Source organism: Peromyscus maniculatus, chromosome 4, assembly GCF_049852395.1.
Source record: "Peromyscus maniculatus bairdii isolate BWxNUB_F1_BW_parent chromosome 4, HU_Pman_BW_mat_3.1, whole genome shotgun sequence".
Taxonomy (NCBI): Eukaryota; Metazoa; Chordata; class Mammalia; order Rodentia; family Cricetidae; genus Peromyscus; species Peromyscus maniculatus.
Window position 1 is genome coordinate 19415611 of NC_134855.1, and position 19221 is coordinate 19434831.

The 19221-nt window shown below is 35.6% G+C and overlaps 1 protein-coding gene and 1 pseudogene across 1 annotated transcript in view; one reads left to right on the top strand and one right to left on the bottom strand.

Moving 5' to 3' along the window:
- Positions 1 to 19221, bottom strand: part of Lrp1b (LDL receptor related protein 1B) — a 1955528-nt gene that overhangs the window by 83989 nt on the left and 1852318 nt on the right. Inside the window, exons 79-80 of the mRNA XM_042275227.2 lie at positions 17813 to 17919; positions 558 to 674 (exon numbers count right to left, since the gene is read on the bottom strand). Coding sequence (XP_042131161.1) covers positions 558 to 674; positions 17813 to 17919 — 224 coding nt within the window. The remainder of the gene's footprint in view (positions 1 to 557; positions 675 to 17812; positions 17920 to 19221) is intronic.
- Positions 6539 to 7086, top strand: LOC143272685 (protein cornichon homolog 1 pseudogene; annotated as a pseudogene).

A 19221-nucleotide genomic window follows, 5' to 3' on the forward strand; every position in this document is an offset into this window, starting at 1 on the left:
AGGGAAGAGAAAAGAAAAGAACAGAAGACAGAACAAAAATACTTGACAGCCAGGAAAAGAATGTGTAGGGCAATCAGAGGGAACAGACTATGAGAAGACAAGGTGGGAGGTGGGTAGAAAGCAGAGGAAAAAATGGACACAGCTATTAGCACAGAAGATCCTGCACTGCTGGTGCGAGGGGTACTGGCTGCTACTCCACTTTTCACTGGGCCTAATAAGCATGCTCACGATGAAGGACTCATAGTAACACGTTTGCTGCTGCCCATCATCACAATGTCTAATAAAACATGATGTTGACTGCTGCTAACCATAAATGACTTACAGAATGAAATAGTTTTTGTTTTTTTTTTTTTTTGTTTTTGTTTTTGTTTTTGTTTTTTTTTTTCCGGAGCAGCTCATTGCCCTGGCCTCTTCAATATACCAGTGGGCCTGAACATTTTAATTAATATAAACACTGCAATTTGAAAGAATTTGAGGAAACCCAGGTTGCAGAATGTCTATACATCTTTGCTTGTGTCATGAACTGATATTCTCAATAACAAAAGTACTCTGCAAACCTTGCTTGCTGCTGACAGAGACCACTGGACTGGAACCATCATACAGGACGCTGCCAATGATGGAGAGCTCAAAGTCAGCCCAGTAGATGCGCTCACCGAAGTGATCAACAGTCAGACCTGAGAAACCAACATGCAGGGACAAATCATACAAAGAAACTGAGGTTACTTACAGTTCAGCTTTTATTTTAATGCTTAATCATGATTGGTGTTTTTTCTCTAAGAATCTAAAAATCATCCATTGCATATCACAGTACTGGAGAAAGTAGATAAAATGAAGTTCTTTATCTCTGAATGCATATTCAGATGAGATAGCATTCATTTAATAAGTGATTAGAACAATCTTACCCTAACAGGTAAGGTCACCTTAATCATTCTTTTCATACTTACTGAGTTCTTAATTATAGCTAGTTTTACATAATATTTTAGTTTTTATCTTGAGTCATAAAAGTTCTTCATACAACAATAATTTAAACTTGGTATAACCATTTTTATTTCAAATTCCTTTATAAAGCTCTAGAGCCCAGAATCCAAATATTCAGAAATGTTAGATAAAATGAAGCCATTAAGAACTGGTCTGAGGGACTGGAGGGATGGCTCAGGGTTAAGGGCACTGACTGCTCTTCTAGAGGAACTGGGTTCAATTCCCAGTAATTACATGGCAGCTAACAATTGTCTCTAACTCCAAAATATGACACTTTCACTTGGACATACATGAAGGCAAAATACCAATGCAAATGCATTTTTTAAAAAAGAACTGGTCTGAGTGTGGAGAGACACATATATGTATGCTTCAACTAAAGACTGATAATCAGAAGATGAGAAAATGAGCATTAAAGTCCCAACTTAAGGTTGTAGTATCACTTGGTATTTTTAATCCTATAGGTTTCTTCTAAGACAATTCATCTTTATTTTCATAGTCATTCTATGCCAGTAACCAACAAAGGACTAAAGCAATATGTCATTAAAAGGCTGTTTCTACTTCCCTGTTGTTTATTTTATAAATATGATTGAGGATATGACAGTATCTTCTCACCAAAAAAAAACCCTGTATACTCTATGTTAAAATGTAAAGTTACTCAAGGGTGGAAAAGTAATATCATCTACGGCACATAGATTCTGGAATAAATCTTCAACATTGCTGATGTTTAATTTGTGTGATAGAGTCATTATGCACCTTGAAAGAACATTGCAATTAAAATGCATTTAGCAGATTAATGTCATAGTGTTGGCACAGGTGAAGGTCCACTGAATAAAAACCAGTTTTGAATTTGGGTTAGAGTAGAAAAGAAAAACACTGTTGGGTTAAAAGTAATTGGTGAATAATTTTTCAATTCATTATGTAGTTCTAGTTGAAATTAAATCTAAGTATAGAAAAGTATTGATCCTTCAGCAGAATGAGGAGATGAACTCTGCCCAACTAGCCTCTGAGGAATGGTGTAACGTAAGTTAAAGTAGAGGCTGTGCTGTGTTGCTTGCTCTTTGAGCTGTCTTTGCTTTTGTATAATTCTGAGTAAAATGAACTCTAAGATCCAGTTTCCTGCTCTTGATATTAAGGTCAAGCTTTGGTAAAGAAAGGAAAAGCACTTGGCTTGCTCCTCTTGAATTTTAGTACACTGAAGAGGTAAATAAAATGAAACTTCTCCCAAACTAAAATAGTTTTCTATTTCTAGATTACATTTGTTAATTGTGGAAAAGAGTAAACACATGGTTTATTATGTTTATTACAGACTTATTATGAGTGTACTTGACCATATCAACTCTTGTCAAGTAGCAAACTATTGGATGGAATTATACAAAAATAGAAATTATAGAACAAAGAACAAAGGTTTTTAGATAAGTGGAATTTATATTTCAAAAAAAGAAATCCATAAATCAAGGACTGTGCTTTTCCTTAAACCCTTCAATTTAAAAAAGTCCTTTAAATTAAAAAACTAATAAAGGAATCAACTAACTTTACTTATAGTAGCAATGAAAGTCAAGTTTATATGAAATAACAAGTTCATGTCTACCTTTAAAATATCTCCTTTTTGTTTTTAATGAACTGCCAATAACAACAACAATAAAAGAAAAGAGTTTAGTAAGAAAACTTTTTAATCTAACTGGAAATGACACATATATATGGCGTGAAACTAGTAGAAGTATAGAAAACTTAAAATTAAATGCTGTATTTTTAGACTTAACCTTTTATTTTCTTAATTTAAAATACAATTACATCATTTTCCCCTACTCTTTAATCCATCCAAACACTCTCATTACCCCCTTCATCCTTGCTTCCTCTCATATTCATGGATTCTTTTTCCTTGTTGATTTATATATAATATGTGACATATATATGCATATACATATAACATATTTGTACATAAATATATAAATACAACATGCTGAGTTTAGCATTTAGTGTTGCTTCTGTGGTATGACTTCATGACTGACAACTTTTTATTGGAAAATCAATTGTGGGTTCATCCCAGAGGAAGACTAGCTCTTTCACCCTCCATATTTCTTCATTTTCTGGAGGTTTCCATCTATGGGTATAGCTCCTCATATTTTCCTTTTCTTCCTGAGCATGTCTACTGGTGTTGTCCTTATTCAGGTTAATCAGGTATAACATTATTGCAGTTTGAAAATGTCATAAATGTTAAAATACAATTGGCTGTAATGCAGAGCAGCAGACTGCTAGAGTTGTTGTATGAGCATGGTATTGTCCACGATGCCTAGGCTGCCATTACATTTTAGGGATTTAAAGATATTTTTTAACTCTGAAATTTTCAAACAGCCTTAATTAATTGATAATTTCACTTTTATAAATAGCACACTAATAGCAAATGATAATAAAATACCATAAACCACTGCTTTGTATTCCACTCTTTATGTACACTTTACATGTAGGAGATGTTTGCTTATACAAATATATTCACTGAGATACCTTTGCATAGATATTTTTTCTTTGCTGTGTATTCCTAATATTTTAGATAATCTTTGTGACAATTTTATCTCCATTTATTGGTATACATTAAAAACCTATTCTAAGCCCAAATTTAAACATCAAATTAAAATGAATAACTATTATAATGTCTCTTTGTGTCTATTATTATAATTTTTCTTTATGTTGTGGCATTATAGAAATGTTACATTTTTTCCTGTCCATTCAGGATTAAGCATATGATTGACATACAGCACATTTAGTTATGGTATATATTTCAAAGGGTACAGATAGTATCAATTAGATGAGCAGTGGGAATAGTCATAAATGTGTATCTATCCATTTATCTGATTTATCTCTGCCAGTCTAATTGAAACACAAATTCTAGATTCAGTGAAAGACAATCTTAAGTACCAGCAAATGTGTACTTCTGTATTCTTGATTCATATATTTTGACAAATATTTCATTATTTAGATTCAAACTACATTTGTGATACTTGCCCTACACATTTAGAATTAAGTTTCATGCATATATGTTTATGACCATATTAGTAAAAAAGAACACATCAATGAGAAGCAAAAGAGTTCTAAAAATGTGTTCAATTTATATAAACATAGAATTTTTATTGCTGAATACAAAGTCTTTGCTAAATGAAGCAGGCAATTACAAGAGGTCCAAGAGCCATTGCATCATTTTTTATTCCTTCTACAACTGCCCCAATTTGAGGAAGATAGAGGTAACACAGCATCTCTTCATCAAAGGATATGGTACTCAAATCAATCTCTCACAATCTTACATAATCCACTACCAAAAGAAGAATTCAAAGGTCTCCCTAGTCTGATGTGTCACTCATTACTCAAAACAGATCAATGGGCACCTTTTCACTCTCATATAATCATGACATACATATGCTGTATAGGCATGTGGCAAAAAAGGAAGGAAACATTCATGCTCTGGAGATGAATGCTTGTCATTCTCCGCTCACTGGCTTAAATATGAAAACTGGCCATGCCTCTTATGTTGATTATACTACTAGATTAAAAATAAGGAAGATGCCATTTGTGTTTATGGGGACTTAGATGCTTTTCAATTGATTAAAACCTTAAAGTTGTAGATGTCCATTTGGCATTGAGCACCTAATTGCTCTTAAGCGCAGGCTAATTTAAGTACTTTAATACACCACCAGGGTTTTAAAAAATATAAATGAGGTTTTTGAGTCATTTACAATAAAGGGAATATAGAATATTAATACATACAGAATATATATTAATATATAGAATATTTAAGAGTTAAATTAAGTTAGTACCTTGCATCATTAAAGCCATAGCTAATGGAATTCTAAGAGTCATGGAAGTAATTGCTATAAATCTCAGAAAACTGACATGATTTCATGATAGAGGCAATTTTGCAATGAAAGTTCTTGTATCTTATTTCAATAGATGATAGACATTTAACCAGATTAAATACAGGGGTCATATAAATGCACAGAGACAAGTTTATATTTATCCTAACTGTTCATCTACTTGATACTATCTGAACTGTTTAAAGTATTTTCCATAACTAAATTTACTGTATGTCAGTCACATAATTAGATCTTAGCGGATAATAGAAATGCTACATTTCTATGACACTACACCTTAAAAATCAAAGTACACATAGATAAAGAGACTTTATGATATTTACTCATTTTACTATGATATCAAATATTGAAGTTAGAGCAAATATTTATATACACCAAGAAAAATGAAAAAAAAATTGTTACAAAGAAGTCTGAAATAATAGGAAAACATGAACAGTGAATGTACTCAGATGCAAAGTATCTCAATGAATATATTTGTTTAAGTACATATCCCCCGACATGTAAAGTACACAAAGAGCAGGTATTTCATTATCAGTTTCTATTTGAGTGCTTATTTTGAAAGTTAAATTAGGCTCAAGCACAGGCAATGCCTGACTGAAGAGCAAGTATGCTTCCCTTGGATCTTCCCCACTCTCTGTTACCCTAGACCCAATTCTCACAGTCGCTCACAGCTCTGCAACCGAACATCAGATGCAGGTTTTCCTCCCCAGTGCGCATGACTCTTGTTTATATGGTGGCTAAAGGTTTGCATATGTTGAACCATCCATGCATCTCTGAGATGAAGCCTACTTGATCATCATGGATGATATTTTTGATGTGTTCTTGGATTTGGTGTACAAGTATTTTATTGAATATTTTTGCATCTATGTTTATAAGGAAAATTGGTCTATAATTCTTTTTCTTTGTTGAGTCTTTATATGATTTGAGTATCAGGATAATTGTGACCTCATAAAATGAACTGGGCAATTTTGTTCTCTTAATATTTTATAGAATAAATAGAGGAGTATTGGAAATAACTCTTTTTTTGAATAGCTTATCGAATTCTTTACTAAGCCCATCTGTCCCTGGGCTATTTTCTGTTGTGAGACTTTTAGTGACTACTTCTACTTCGTTAGGAGTTATAGGTTTATTTAAATTGTTTAGCTGATCTTGATTTAACTTTGCTAAGTGGTATTCAAAGATTTTCTAGTTTAGTGGAGTACGGGTTTCTAAAATATGTCTTTATGATTCTCTGTATTTCCTTGGTGTCTGTTCTTATGTCCCTTTTTTATTTTAGATTTCCCATCAACATTCCAACACAATTCTTTTTCGATCTTGAAAGGACAATTCTAACCTTCATGTAGAAAAAGAAAAAAAAAACAGAATAGCTAAAATAATTCTGAACAACAACAACAAAAGAACTACTGGAGGTACCATCATCCCTGAATTCAAGTAGTACTACTGAGATATGTTAATAAAATCTGCATTGTATTGACATAAAAACAGACATTTTGATCAAGAGAACCTAACCAAAGACCAAGGTATAAATTCCCACACCTATGGATACCTGATTTTTGATAGAGAACCCAGAAATATAAACTGTAAAAAAAAAAAAAAAAAAAAAAAAAAAAAAAAAAAGACATCTTTAAAAAATGGTACTGGATGCCTTTCTCCAGTGGCCCCGGCACGCCCGGCAGCTCCTCCCCGCCAAGGTGTTCACTTTCGTGGCCTTCTGCTAGCTATATGCTGGTGCTGGTGCTCACCGCCGCGCTCATCTTCTTCACCATCTGGCACATCATAGCATTTGATGAGCTGAAGACTGATTACAAGAATCCTATAGACCAGTCTAATTCCCTGAATCCTCTTGTCCTTCCAGAGTACCTCATCCGTGCATTCTTCTGTGTCATGTTTCTTTGCGCGGCAGAGTGGCTCACACTGGGTCTCAATATGCCCCTTTTGGCATATCATATTTGGAGGTATATGAGTAGACCAGTGATGAGCAGCCCTGGACTCTACGACCCGACGACCATCATGAACACAGACATTCTGGCCTACTGTCAGAAGGACGGATGGTGCAAACTAGCTTTTTACCTTCTAGCCTTTTTACTACCTATACGGCATGATCTATGTTTTGGTGAACTCATAGAACAACACAGAAGAATCGGTCCAGTTAAGCGCATTCAAAACGCCACTAATGAAGGGATTCTATCAGCAAGGTCCTGTTTCCAAGAGTAGTCTATGGAATCTGATCAATTACTTTAAAAAAATGACTCCTTATTTTTTAAATGTTTACACATTTTTGTTTGTGGAAAGACTGTTTTCATATGTTATACTTGGATAAAGACTTTAAATGGAATTACGTATAAAATGATTACCTCTGGTGTTGACAGGTTGAACTTGCGCTCTTAAGGAACAGCCATAACCCTCCGAGTGATTGCATTAATTACTGACTGCCCTGAGTCCATTGGGAGCTTTTTTTAGAGGGCTTGATGGGCTTGAATATAAATTAGCTGTAGATACGAGGTGCTTCTGGTGAACTGAAAATGTATATCTGACTTGTGGGAAACATGGTCGGTTTCCTCAGTTATCACTGTAGATGATTATGTATGGACCCGACAGTAAGAAGAGTGGGATTTCTTTCCCTGTCGACTTGAATATTATCCCTATATGCTGCATGAGAGAGGGAGTTCCCTCATTTCCATCAGGGTAATACACTTGCTTTAATTCTTAAGCATAAGTGATATAAACATATGCTGAATTACCTGTAAAGAATGCATTTAAAGCTATTTTAAATGTGTTTTTATTTGTAAGACATTATTTAGTAAGAATTTGGTTATATTATGCTTACTGTTCTAATCCAGTGGTCAAGGTATTAAGAATTTGCAAGTACTTTAGATTTCCAAAAGTGAATGAGAGAACAGTGTAACTACCCTGCTGTTTCTTCAGTGCAACACAATAAAACTCTGAAATGAAAAAAAAAATGGTACTGGATATCTGCATGCACAAGAGTGAAAATGGATTTATCACCTACACAATTTAAATCCAGGTGGATCAAAGACTTGAATATAAAACAAGACACACTGAACCTGATAGAAGACAAAGTGAGGAACAGTCTTGAATGCATTGGTACAGGAATACTCATAGCACAATCACTCAGATCAACAATTAATTACTTGGACCTCATGAAATTGAGCAGCTTCTGTAAGTCAAAGGACACTCTCAATTATAAAAAGAGGTAGCCTACAGAATGGGAAAAGATTTTTTTATCAACTTCACATCCATTAGAAACTGAATATTCAAGCCGGGCGGTGGTGGCGCACGCCTTTAATCCCAGCACTCGGGAGGCAGAGGCAGGCGAATCTCTGTGAGTTCGAGGCCAGCCTGGGCTACCAAGTGAGTCCTAGGAAAGGCGCAAAACTACACAGAGAAACCCTGTCTCGAAAAATCAAAAAAAAAAAAAAAAAGAAGAAATTGAATATTCAAAATATATAAATAGTCAAGAATATAGATATTAAAAAACTAAATAAAACAATTAACAAATGAGGTAAAGATCTAAACAAAGAATTCACAATAAAGGAATCTGAAATGGCTGAGAAACAATTAAAGAAATGTTTAACATTTTTAGCTATTAGGGAAATGCAAATCAAAAACTACTTGGAAATATCTGTCAGAATGTTCAAGATCCATAACACAAGTGAAAGTTCCTGCTGGTGAGGATTTGAAGCAATGGGAACATTCCTCCATTGTTTGTGGGCGTGCAAATTTGTATAGCCACTATCAAAATTAATATGGTGTTTCCTTAGAAAGTTGTGAATCAATCCATCTCAAGAACCAGCTATACCACTCTTGGTAATATACCTAAAGGATGCTCCATCCAACCACAAGGACATGTGGTCAACTATGGTCATAGCAGCTTCATTATAATAGGTGGAAACTGGAAACAATCTAGATGTCCCTCAATAGAAAAAAGGATAAAGAAATTTTGGTACATTTACATAAAGTAGTATTACTTAGCTGTTAAAAAAAATTACATCATGAAATTTGTAGTCAAATGGATTTAACTAGAAAAAAAAAAACATCCAAAGTGAGGTAACCTAGATACAGAAAGACAAATATGGTGTGTATACACTAATAAGTGTGTATTAGCTATTAGGTAAATGATAACCAAGCTACACTCCAGCAATCCAGAGAGGTTAGGTAAAGAGGAGGGATATAGGGGAGAAGCATGGATCTCCCTAGGATGGAAAATAAAAGAGTCTGCAGGTACACTATGGGCAGTTGGGGAAGGAAGTAGGAGGAATCAGGTGGGAGGGATGGAGTTAAGGGATGTGGGAAGAAAGAGCTGGAATCAGAAGGCATTTAGGGGACTATGTGGAAAGCTAGTACAGTGGAAACTTCAGTAGAATCTGAGGGTGCCACTAGAGAGGACTAGTAATGGGGATAGCCAGTCTGAACTGGCCCTCTTTTGTAGCCAGGCAAAGCTTATTGATTGGTGCTCTGTCTAGTCATCCTCACAGAGGCTTCCTTGGACAGCAGATGGGAACACATGCAGGAAACCACAACCACAGCCAGACATTATCCAGAGAGATTCTAAATTAGAGTTCTTCATTGGGTCCTTGTAGCTAAAGTTTTCAAGAGAGACCTCTTAATTAGAAGAGGTGATAGTTAATCAACCAGTATGACCATGCAATTTAAAGTAATTTATCCCACTAACAAATGCTTTTCATTTAATCAGATATAACTTGCCAAAAGGGAACCTCCCCAAAGTTAGGCTAGGGGGAGGGTTTTTCTTTTTGTCTTTCAGGGGAATGAAAGCTAAGGAATCTGAAGGACACTGGACAAATGAAACATCTGAAGAAAAAGAACAAATCATCTAGAAAAAAATGCTCCAGTGTTGTAAAGAAACTTTAAATGACTGTCCAGGCAGGCAGCTGTCTCTGTCATTCTAGATTTTTGGAAGTTGCTTACAATGCTCTTCCTGTTTACTTAGGTAATATTTTATCCTTCTGAGGTCTTTGATGTAGTTGAAGATTAGATTGTTATAATTTTTCTTGGTTATGATAAAAGATAAGTTAGATATAAAACTTTAGATTCACAAATATAGGAGAGATAAAATATTTTCTTTAATTTTGCCACATATAAATAGACTAGATATTGTAATTGTAATTCTTGCTTGATAACTGTTCTGTTATATATAATTTTACTATGTTAAAGTTAAAAGTTTCCTTTTTAATTAAACAGAAAAGGGGGCTGTGGGATAGTGCTTTTGTACACTGGTTTAATAAAGTGCTGATTGGCCAGTAGCCAGGCAGGAAGTATAGGTGGGACAAGCAGACAAGGAGACTTCTGAAAAGAGGCAGGCTGAGTCAGGAGTCACCAGCTAGACATTTAGGAAGCAAGATAACAAGGCAGAATTGAGAAAAGGTACCAAGTCATATGGCTAAACATAGATAGGAATTATGGATAAATTTAAATGTAAGAGCTAGTTAGTGACAGGCTTGAGCTAATGGCCAAACAGTTTTAATTAATATAAGCTTCTGAGTGATTATTTGGGTCTGAACAGTTGCATAATGAGTGGGACATAGGAAGACTTTTAGCTATAGGTCTTTCCCCTGGGAGATCAGGGAACCCATGGAAGAGGAGAAGGAAAGACTGTATGAGTCATAAGAGATGGAAGACACCAGGAAAACATGGTCCACTGAATAAACTAAGCAGGGCTCACATGGTCTCATAGAGAGTGAAGCAGCAAGCAATTGGCCTGCATAGTCCTGTACCAGGCCATCTGCATATGTGTTATGGCTGTTTGTTTGTGTTTTTTTGTGAGACTACTAACAGTGTGAGTGAGTATATCTCTGATTCTTTTGTCTGCTCTTGAGACTCTTTTCCTCCTGTTGGGTTACCTTGTTTAGGCTGGATATGAGGGCTTTGTCCTGTCTTGTTGTAATTAGTTTGGTCCTGTTTGGCTGTTGTCTCTCGGAGGCCTACTTCTTTCTGAAGATGAAATGGAGGGAGAGTGAATCTGGGAAAGAGTGGAGGTGTGGGGGAGCTAGGAGGAGTGGAAGGAGGGGAAGCTGTAGTTGGGATATATTGTTTGAGAGAAAAATCTATTTTCAATAATATAAATGTTATGAAGAAAACTATTTTCAATAAAAAAATAAACTGAAATATGTTTTTAAAATAAGTCACTAGATAACTTAAAAATTAAGTTATCTGTTATTTCATAAATATTTCTGAAATTTGCTTTGATATCTTTGTGTTTCAAAAATACCTGTAATGAATATACTCAGAGATGGTCAGACATTGCAAAGATAAAGACAAAAAATAAGAATAGAAACCAGTTTTACATATTTACATCATTTGCTTCCTACTCTTTTGGTGTTTTGTTGCCAGTCACACACATGCAGTTCTGTTTAAGATGGCCACAATATTTTTCCTTCCATCACACAACAATATTGTCCCTGGTCCCTGTTGCCAGAACTCTTCCTCTTCTTCCATTGTCCTCAGTCCATCGTCATCACTATTCCAGCCTCAGCTTGTTATGATAGCAACATTTTAGAAAATAAATAGAGTGAGAATAAATGGCATAGTGTGCCTCACAAACGTCTGTAAATCTATGTCAATAAAATGGTCACTTATTAAGCAGGTGGCTGAGAAATAAAAGTGACAGATATTTAAAGGTGATTTGTGAATTTCTTCATCTTCCAGAAGTTTAACTGTTGTGCAAAAACAATTTAAACTAAAAAAAAATAGTAAATTATTATTGACAGTGAGGATAAAATTCTGATGTGTATTCATTAATTATTATGGACATTATAAGGGATATCTATTTAAGGCTTTGCCACAATATACAGAAAATTAATTTTATTTACTTTTTGAAAAGCATGCTTTATGTTTAGTGTAAGGGTTTGAATGAGTACAATACATACAGGGTAATATATTTGAATATTTAATTCCCAGTTGGTATAATATTTAGGAAGAATTACTATGTGCTGCCCTGTTAGAGAAGGTTCATCACTGAGGGTGAGATTTGAGGTTTCAAAAGCCCATGACTTGCTCTCTTTCACTGTGGATCAGACAAACTTTTACCTACTGCTTCAGTGTTTTCCCTGCTTTCCTGCAACCATACTTCCCATCATGATGTCCATGGACTAATGCTCTGAAACTGTAAGCAATCCTCCAATTAAATGCTCTCTTTTGAAACTGTGTCTCATCACAGAAATAGAAGAGCAAATAAGACATATAATAATACAGTTAATTAAACATTAAACAACCTTATAATGATTTTGTGTAGTTTTAAACAGAAGAACGAAAAGACTTTTCAGGTTCTAATTTCTTTATTACCTCTAAAGCAGATTGGAAATTCAATCTGCTTTAATGTATAATTTATATAATTATTGGGAATTATACATGAGGTAAATCATGGCACTCATTTGCAAATAAGAGAAATTGCCAGTCAAATCTTCCTCAGCTTGCTCAATTTTATATCAAGCCCATGTAAGTAGAAGGTCTGTAGCCATCCTGCCCCAGGTATTTCTTCTGTCAGGCATGTACTGTGCCCAACAGCATCTACTATTTTCCTCTAGCTATGATATCACTGAAACTTAGGTTCCTGTGCTCAGACTCCTTTTGAGTCACTTTCAAACTTGACTTTCTAAAATAGTTTGCTTCTTGAGCTTCATTTTTGAATCCCTCCTCCATCTTAACAATGCTAGCAACTTCTTTCCCCACGTCAAATTTAGAGTTCTGAGTTCCAACACAAAATAATAGCTTTTGTGAAATATTTCCATTATGATAACTTATCCATTTCTGTGGTGAGGAGACAGCATCACACATCCTATGCTCAGGTACCACCCTTGTAAAAGGCTACTTAGTGTCCTAACAATGTTTTTATACTCTCATCTCCCCGACTGTTATATACTTCTGATTGTGCTCTTATTATTTTCCATACTGTTATATGTCTGATAATTGATTTACAATATACTTATTTTTTTCTGTGCCCCTTTAGCCCTCTATACTATGCAGGGTTGTAGGCACAGTGCAGATTTCTATTTTTTATTACAAATTTCAAGAATCATGCCTACTACATATTGAGTGGTCAATATGTATTAGTTGAAGAACTGAACAAACAATCTAGAAGTCTGTTTCTGTGAGTGGAACAGATGTTATCACAGCAAAACTTCTAAGCTGGAAAGATTATGCACACTACCAAAGGGATAGATAGCCTCTTATCTACTGTTTCTGAATAACCATATCTTGTTTCAACTTAATACGAATCAGTAGTCCCATCATGATATCTGACTCTGGCCCGAGGGCCTGAATTTTCCTCACATTCCCCAACTGTTCTAATTTTTAATCTTTCTTTCTATGGCAGTAAAAAAATATAATAAATAAATCATGGGTACCTACAGGGTCCTCTAAAGCATGAAAGAACTAGTTCTTCTCTTTATCTAAGCCTTATCCTGTGTTCGTTCATAATTTGTTTACTCTGCTGCTTGGCTTTTCTTCAATTCCACATCTTACCTTGGGACCCTCTAAGAACATCTGCTAATTTTTATTGTGAAATTTCCCAGGGTCTGCTCTTTGTCATGTTCTAGGAAAGAATTTTAACATTCCACTTTTTCCAAGACTTTTTTTTTCTATTGTAGTTGAAGTGACATTTTTGCATCAGTGCATTCCATCAGGGTCATTTACATGAGATGTATGTGCACACATGCAAACACAATCTTGTTTTTATGATACACTATTTAAGTGCAGGAATCTATACTTCCAACAACTGTTGTATATGACAGACGGTGAACATGTGGTACTTTTTAATAATAAGAAAGTACAATGGTGTACATGATAAAGAAAATATGCAGTTTTAGTATTTTTCATCTTTAACCTGTCTTTGATATATTTATGGCCTCTTCATCTATCCTCATATACACTCAACAAACATAACTACACTAGCTCTGCTTTGTCTGACAGGTACATGTTCCCATCCACACATTCATGTCAAGTATTCTTTGTCTGACAAAGAAACTAATCTCTCAGTGTCTGTGAACACTCAGTGCACTGGCCAAGTGCTGCCAACGCAATATGAATAACACCTCAAGTTACTCACATTACCAACCAAGGAAAAATGGTAGAATAATTTATTATTGGCTATAAAGTCATGTTTAATCATGACTGCATTTAAGAGTCTGTTTTTACTTCATGATATCTTACATACCCTGTCTTGTTCTGGAAGGGTTATGAATTCAGACGTAGTAAAACATGCTACATGTGCTAGAGTGGAGCCTCTGGCTCGGAGCTCTATGTTGGTTAACACATGCAGAATTGTTTTAACTCTTACTTTCAATGCTTGCTTTGCTAATGGTATTACCAACATCATAGGAAATAACTTCATTCTGAGTTACATACTTAAAAGTAAATGATGCCTTGAAGTTCAAAACCAGTGTTTCGAATTCTCAAGAATAGCATTATAAAAAATGACATCATGCTATATTTCCTGCCCATGTTTCAAATATCTCTTTTCTTTCAAACAGTCCAAGTAGCACCCTTTACATTATTTTTTCTAATTAAAGATAATGTTTTTTTTCCTCGGAATACTGCAATATTGCAAAACATTAAACAACTTTTACAATTTGCAAAAACCTATGCTGACTTAGGAACATTCCTGATTCATTTTGTTATTCTTCTGGGTAAATATTTCAGCAATCAGTGCCAATCTTTCACTAATTATTTAATGTTGATTTGGATAACATGGAAGATTTTCAATGTGACATATCACAAGATCCACTGAGGAGATACTGTGGTGCCTGTTCAGATAACGTATAATATACTAGGCAGGTAGATTTCATCTATAATTGCGGCTTTAAAAGCTTGGGACTCACTCTTGATCTTCATCTCTAAACAATTTGCTAAACTGATTGGTACACAATGGTTGGGAAGTTACTCTTCTAATGCCACCATCCCAATACTGCTCCAATGCAAAGATACCTGTTTATACTCCCTCCAATAAGCAATTCTATGAATATTTATTAGTTATCAAATGAAATAAAAATGAGCTAGAGACAAAAAATAGTGCAAAATGTTAACAGATATTATTAAGATGTTTGCTTCTTGTTGGTGAATACACAATTAATCAAAATTTAAAATTAGATTAAAGAACTGTAAAGTACTTGGGAGACATTTTTCTTCCAGTGCTATAAGCACTGGTAATATACCCAGGCTCCTATAAGTAAACCTAGAGAAATTCACAGGGTTAATCACATACACACAAAAACAGGAGAAGGAGGGCTATCTAAAAAAGAGGATAATGGAAGGGTGCACAAGATCAAATTATGTTTCAACCATGTGTGAAAATGAATTCTGTTGCAGAAGGTCTTGCTGCTGATACTCCTGTGCCCTCCACTGGCTTCCCTTCAAGCTGGACCAGAATCCACTCTTTACCAACACATTCAAGGACTCCAATCACCTTACCAACTCACATAGCACAACCTCTTGAATAGCTTACATTATTCCAGGCAACTAAAGGTCTTTCCATCTTGACAAGTGGTAAGCATATCCCTTAACAGAATTTGCCATCCTCACTATATGGAAAGCTCTTGTATCACATATTCACATGAGTGATACTATGTTTTGAATAGGAAATGCCCCACATTTGAAGGCTTGATCTACAGATAGTAGTGTCCTGGCTAGTTTTTATTATCAACTTCACAAAAACTAGAGTCACCTGAAAAGAGGGAACATAAACTAAAGAATTGCCCTCGTTGGATTGGTCCATGGGTTAGGCATGCCTGTGATTGTCTTGATTGACAACTGATGCAGGAGAACCCAACCCAGTATGGGTGGAACAATCCCTTAGCTGGTGGTTCTGGGCTATAGAAGAAAGCTCTCTGTGTATGAGCCAAAGAGCACAGCAGTAAACAGCATTCTTCCATGGGTTTCTGTAGATGAGTTTCTAAATGGTCTTATTAATAGAAAACACCGAACCAGATATAGGGGTGAAAACTTGAGAGAGATGGGGAATAAGAACAGCTGTATGCTAACTTTACCTCACCAATTCGCAGCTTCCAAAAGTGAGATTCTTCCTGTCTATCCAGGCCTATATGCCTTGCTTTGATTTGATTTGCTCTCTCTGTCTACATCACTTCCTCTTCCTGCCCAGCTCTGTCACTTCCTGTTGGTCCATGGTTAACTAGTGTTGGAATATAAGGCATGTGCCACCATGCCTGGCTCTGTTCCCAGTGTGGTCTTGAACTTACATAGAACCAGAGAGATACCTGACTCCCAAGTGATAGGATTAAAAGCCTGTGCTAACATTGCATTACTTTTGTGTTTACTTATAATGGCTGGCTTTTTCCTCTGATCTCCAGGAAAGCTGTATTTATTAGAGCACAAATAAAATATCACCACAGGTTTCTATATTAGGTACTGCCTTGATATCTGGCCCTGACTTCCCTGTGTGATGAGCTATGAGCTGAGAGTACAAGTGAAATAAAACTTGTCCTCCCCTAATTTGCTTTTGGTCATAATATTTTATTCCAGTAACAGAAAAGCAAATCAGGTGGTATTCTAGGAGGTTGTGGAAATGTGGGGAGTTGGGATGAAGACTTTGACAGTTTTACCTGGTCCTTGGTCATGTGTTTCTCTTTGTTTCTTCTCTGCCATGGGGTAATCAGTGTCAGGAAAACACTGAGAGCATCATATTATTATCCACCCCACCCCCAGACTCAAGCAATGGATGTGGTTAATAAGTTTTAAAATCCTGAGCCCAAATAACCTTTGTTCTTTGAAGAAGTTTCATTCTGTTGTTAGTCACAGTAAATAAAATATAATAAAATAATACATTCTAACACAGTGGGATGCCTTTCTTTATTCAGGTTACTTCTTAAGCAACAAATTATAGAATTGAATTATCTGAAAGAGTATCCCAAACAGCTGTCCATCCTGTATGGCTCTTCTTTTGTAGCCAGTAATTGGAACTGTATAAAATGATGTAAGTATGTACTCTCACTTCTACTATGGCTTAAGTTTCACATGGTTGGCATTTGTTTCATGAGTGTGGAAACTTGCTTCAGTTCCAGAAGCATGTGGTACTTGCATGGAAGACATATGTCAATAGGCTTAATATCCCAACTTTCTCAATTCCATAAAGAATAAAAACAGTAGAGTCAAGTACAATTCACGAGGCAAATGAAAAGTTAAAGAATATATAATGACCAGATTTATTTTAAGTATGAAAGATAACCAAGCATAAATAAAAAACTAAATAGATCATGCAAATGAGCCACCATTTGGTTCTTTTGACTGAGGTGCACTGAGTAGGGTGGGTGGTACAGAATCTTTGGATTATGGCAGTTAACAGTTATATTATTACTGAAATGTTAAAGTTTAATATTAGGCAGTAGAAAATATTTAGCAAGACACAGGAACAAGCCTTGGGCATTCTGATAAAGAAAGCTGGAACCAGCAGGAAATGTGGGACAGAGTCAAGAATGGAGCCCTGAGTGGTGCGGAGAGAGGAGAATATTGGGAGTCCTAGATGAGATCTGGGAAGGATAATGGGATAACAGAAAAAAGAACTGAATGCAAAGGGCAGACACCATGAAACCTGGCATTTTAAGAGAAAGTAGTTAGGTTTACCATCTTTGAGTTCATTTATCTTGGTATCCTCTAAAAATATTAACTACATACCTCAGTAACATTAACATGCATCTGCAAAAATACCCCAATGTATTGGTGGGATATGCAAAATCTTATTCATGTAAGAACCTACTAATAGACTTACAACTTAGACAGTTTTTAAATAATATCTTATAATATAGTAGTAGTATAATAATAATCTGACTTTGGAATTGGGAAACTAGAATACAGAATGTTAATGACTTCTGTAACATTATACTACACATTGTTTATCTACTTGTAAATGTTTTTCATGAAGAATATGAGAATGAACTATTAATACTAATAAGCTTATCATCTTGATTCATATACCAAATACATCATACCTGTGGGTCTCTGTAAGTTTTTTTGTACTAAAATCCTCCTCAGAGTACCATCCATGGCTGCTTCTTCTATATGGGAGTGGTCCCCAATTACAGTCCAGTACATCATCCTGAAAAGAGTAGGTCAAGGAGATTAGCTTGGAGATAGTGCTGTGAAAAAATGTGTCCATCCTTTACCTGTGCCTACTCAGACCACAGGTATCAAAGTGATCTAGTTCCCCAATAAGCAGATTCCTGACCAAAATTGAAAACTACATGCTGTGGGATGTTAATGTATGTCCTGTGGGAGCCCTTCTTGGGTTCCTTGTGGCGTTACCCAGCAGGTTTGCATAGAGGATGATTAGGACCATGGGCCTGAGTGCAGGTGTCTGAGATGGTCTCACTTGGCTATACTGGGGGATGGTCTGTATGTCAAGTTGCTCTGATTGGTCAATAAATAAAACCTGATTGGTCGTGGCTAGGCAGGAAGTATAGGCGGGACTAACAGAGGAGATATAAAAGAACAGGAAGGCAGAAGGAGACGCTGCCAGCCACTGCCAGGACAAGCAGCATGTGAAGATGCTGGTAAGCCACGAGCCGAGGTATAGATTTGTAGAAATGTGTTACTTTAAGATGTAAGAACAGTTAACAAGAAGCCTGCCACGGCCATACAGTTTGTAAGCAATATAAGTCTCTGTGTTTACTTGGTTGGGTCTGAGCGGCTGTGGGACTGGCGGGTGACAAAGATTTGTCCTGACTGTGGGCAAGGCAGGAAAACTCTAGCTACAACTACACAATGTCCAAATCTGACAGCAAGTCCTGCAAAACAATATTTCACATAAAATCTTAGCCAAATGTAAATTTTAGATATATTATTTAATAATATACAACATAGATTATTATTTGTTGTATAAATTTTAGTTCTGAAAACCCCTTAAAAACCTCAAGAGAAAACTATTTCTATAACTTAAAATTATCTTATAGTGACAGATTATTCAAGGCATTATAGATGATACACAAATATGTGGGTTATAAAAGTAAACTAAGAATGTAAAAGGAAACAGACATGAAATTGGAAGGGGACATGGTGGGGAGGGAGCTCTTAAAAGATTCAAAGCATAGAGCAGGGGTGTCAATATGATCAAAATATTTTTATATACATGTAGAAAATCTTCAAGGGAGGTGCAGGGATCTGAGAAAGTAGAGGGAGGAAAAGCTATGGTTGGAATGTATTATATGAGAGAAGAAAATTATCTGAAGACTCTATTTTCAATAAAAATTAAAAAAATAAAGTTAAAGTCATTAGAATGATCCTCTTCCGCTCAAAAGAGTACTTTTCCTCCCCCCCTTTTTTTTCCAGATAGGAAAGCCCAGGTTAGCATCAAGCTCCTTATGTAGCTGATTCTGGCCTTGAACTCTATACCGTTATGCCT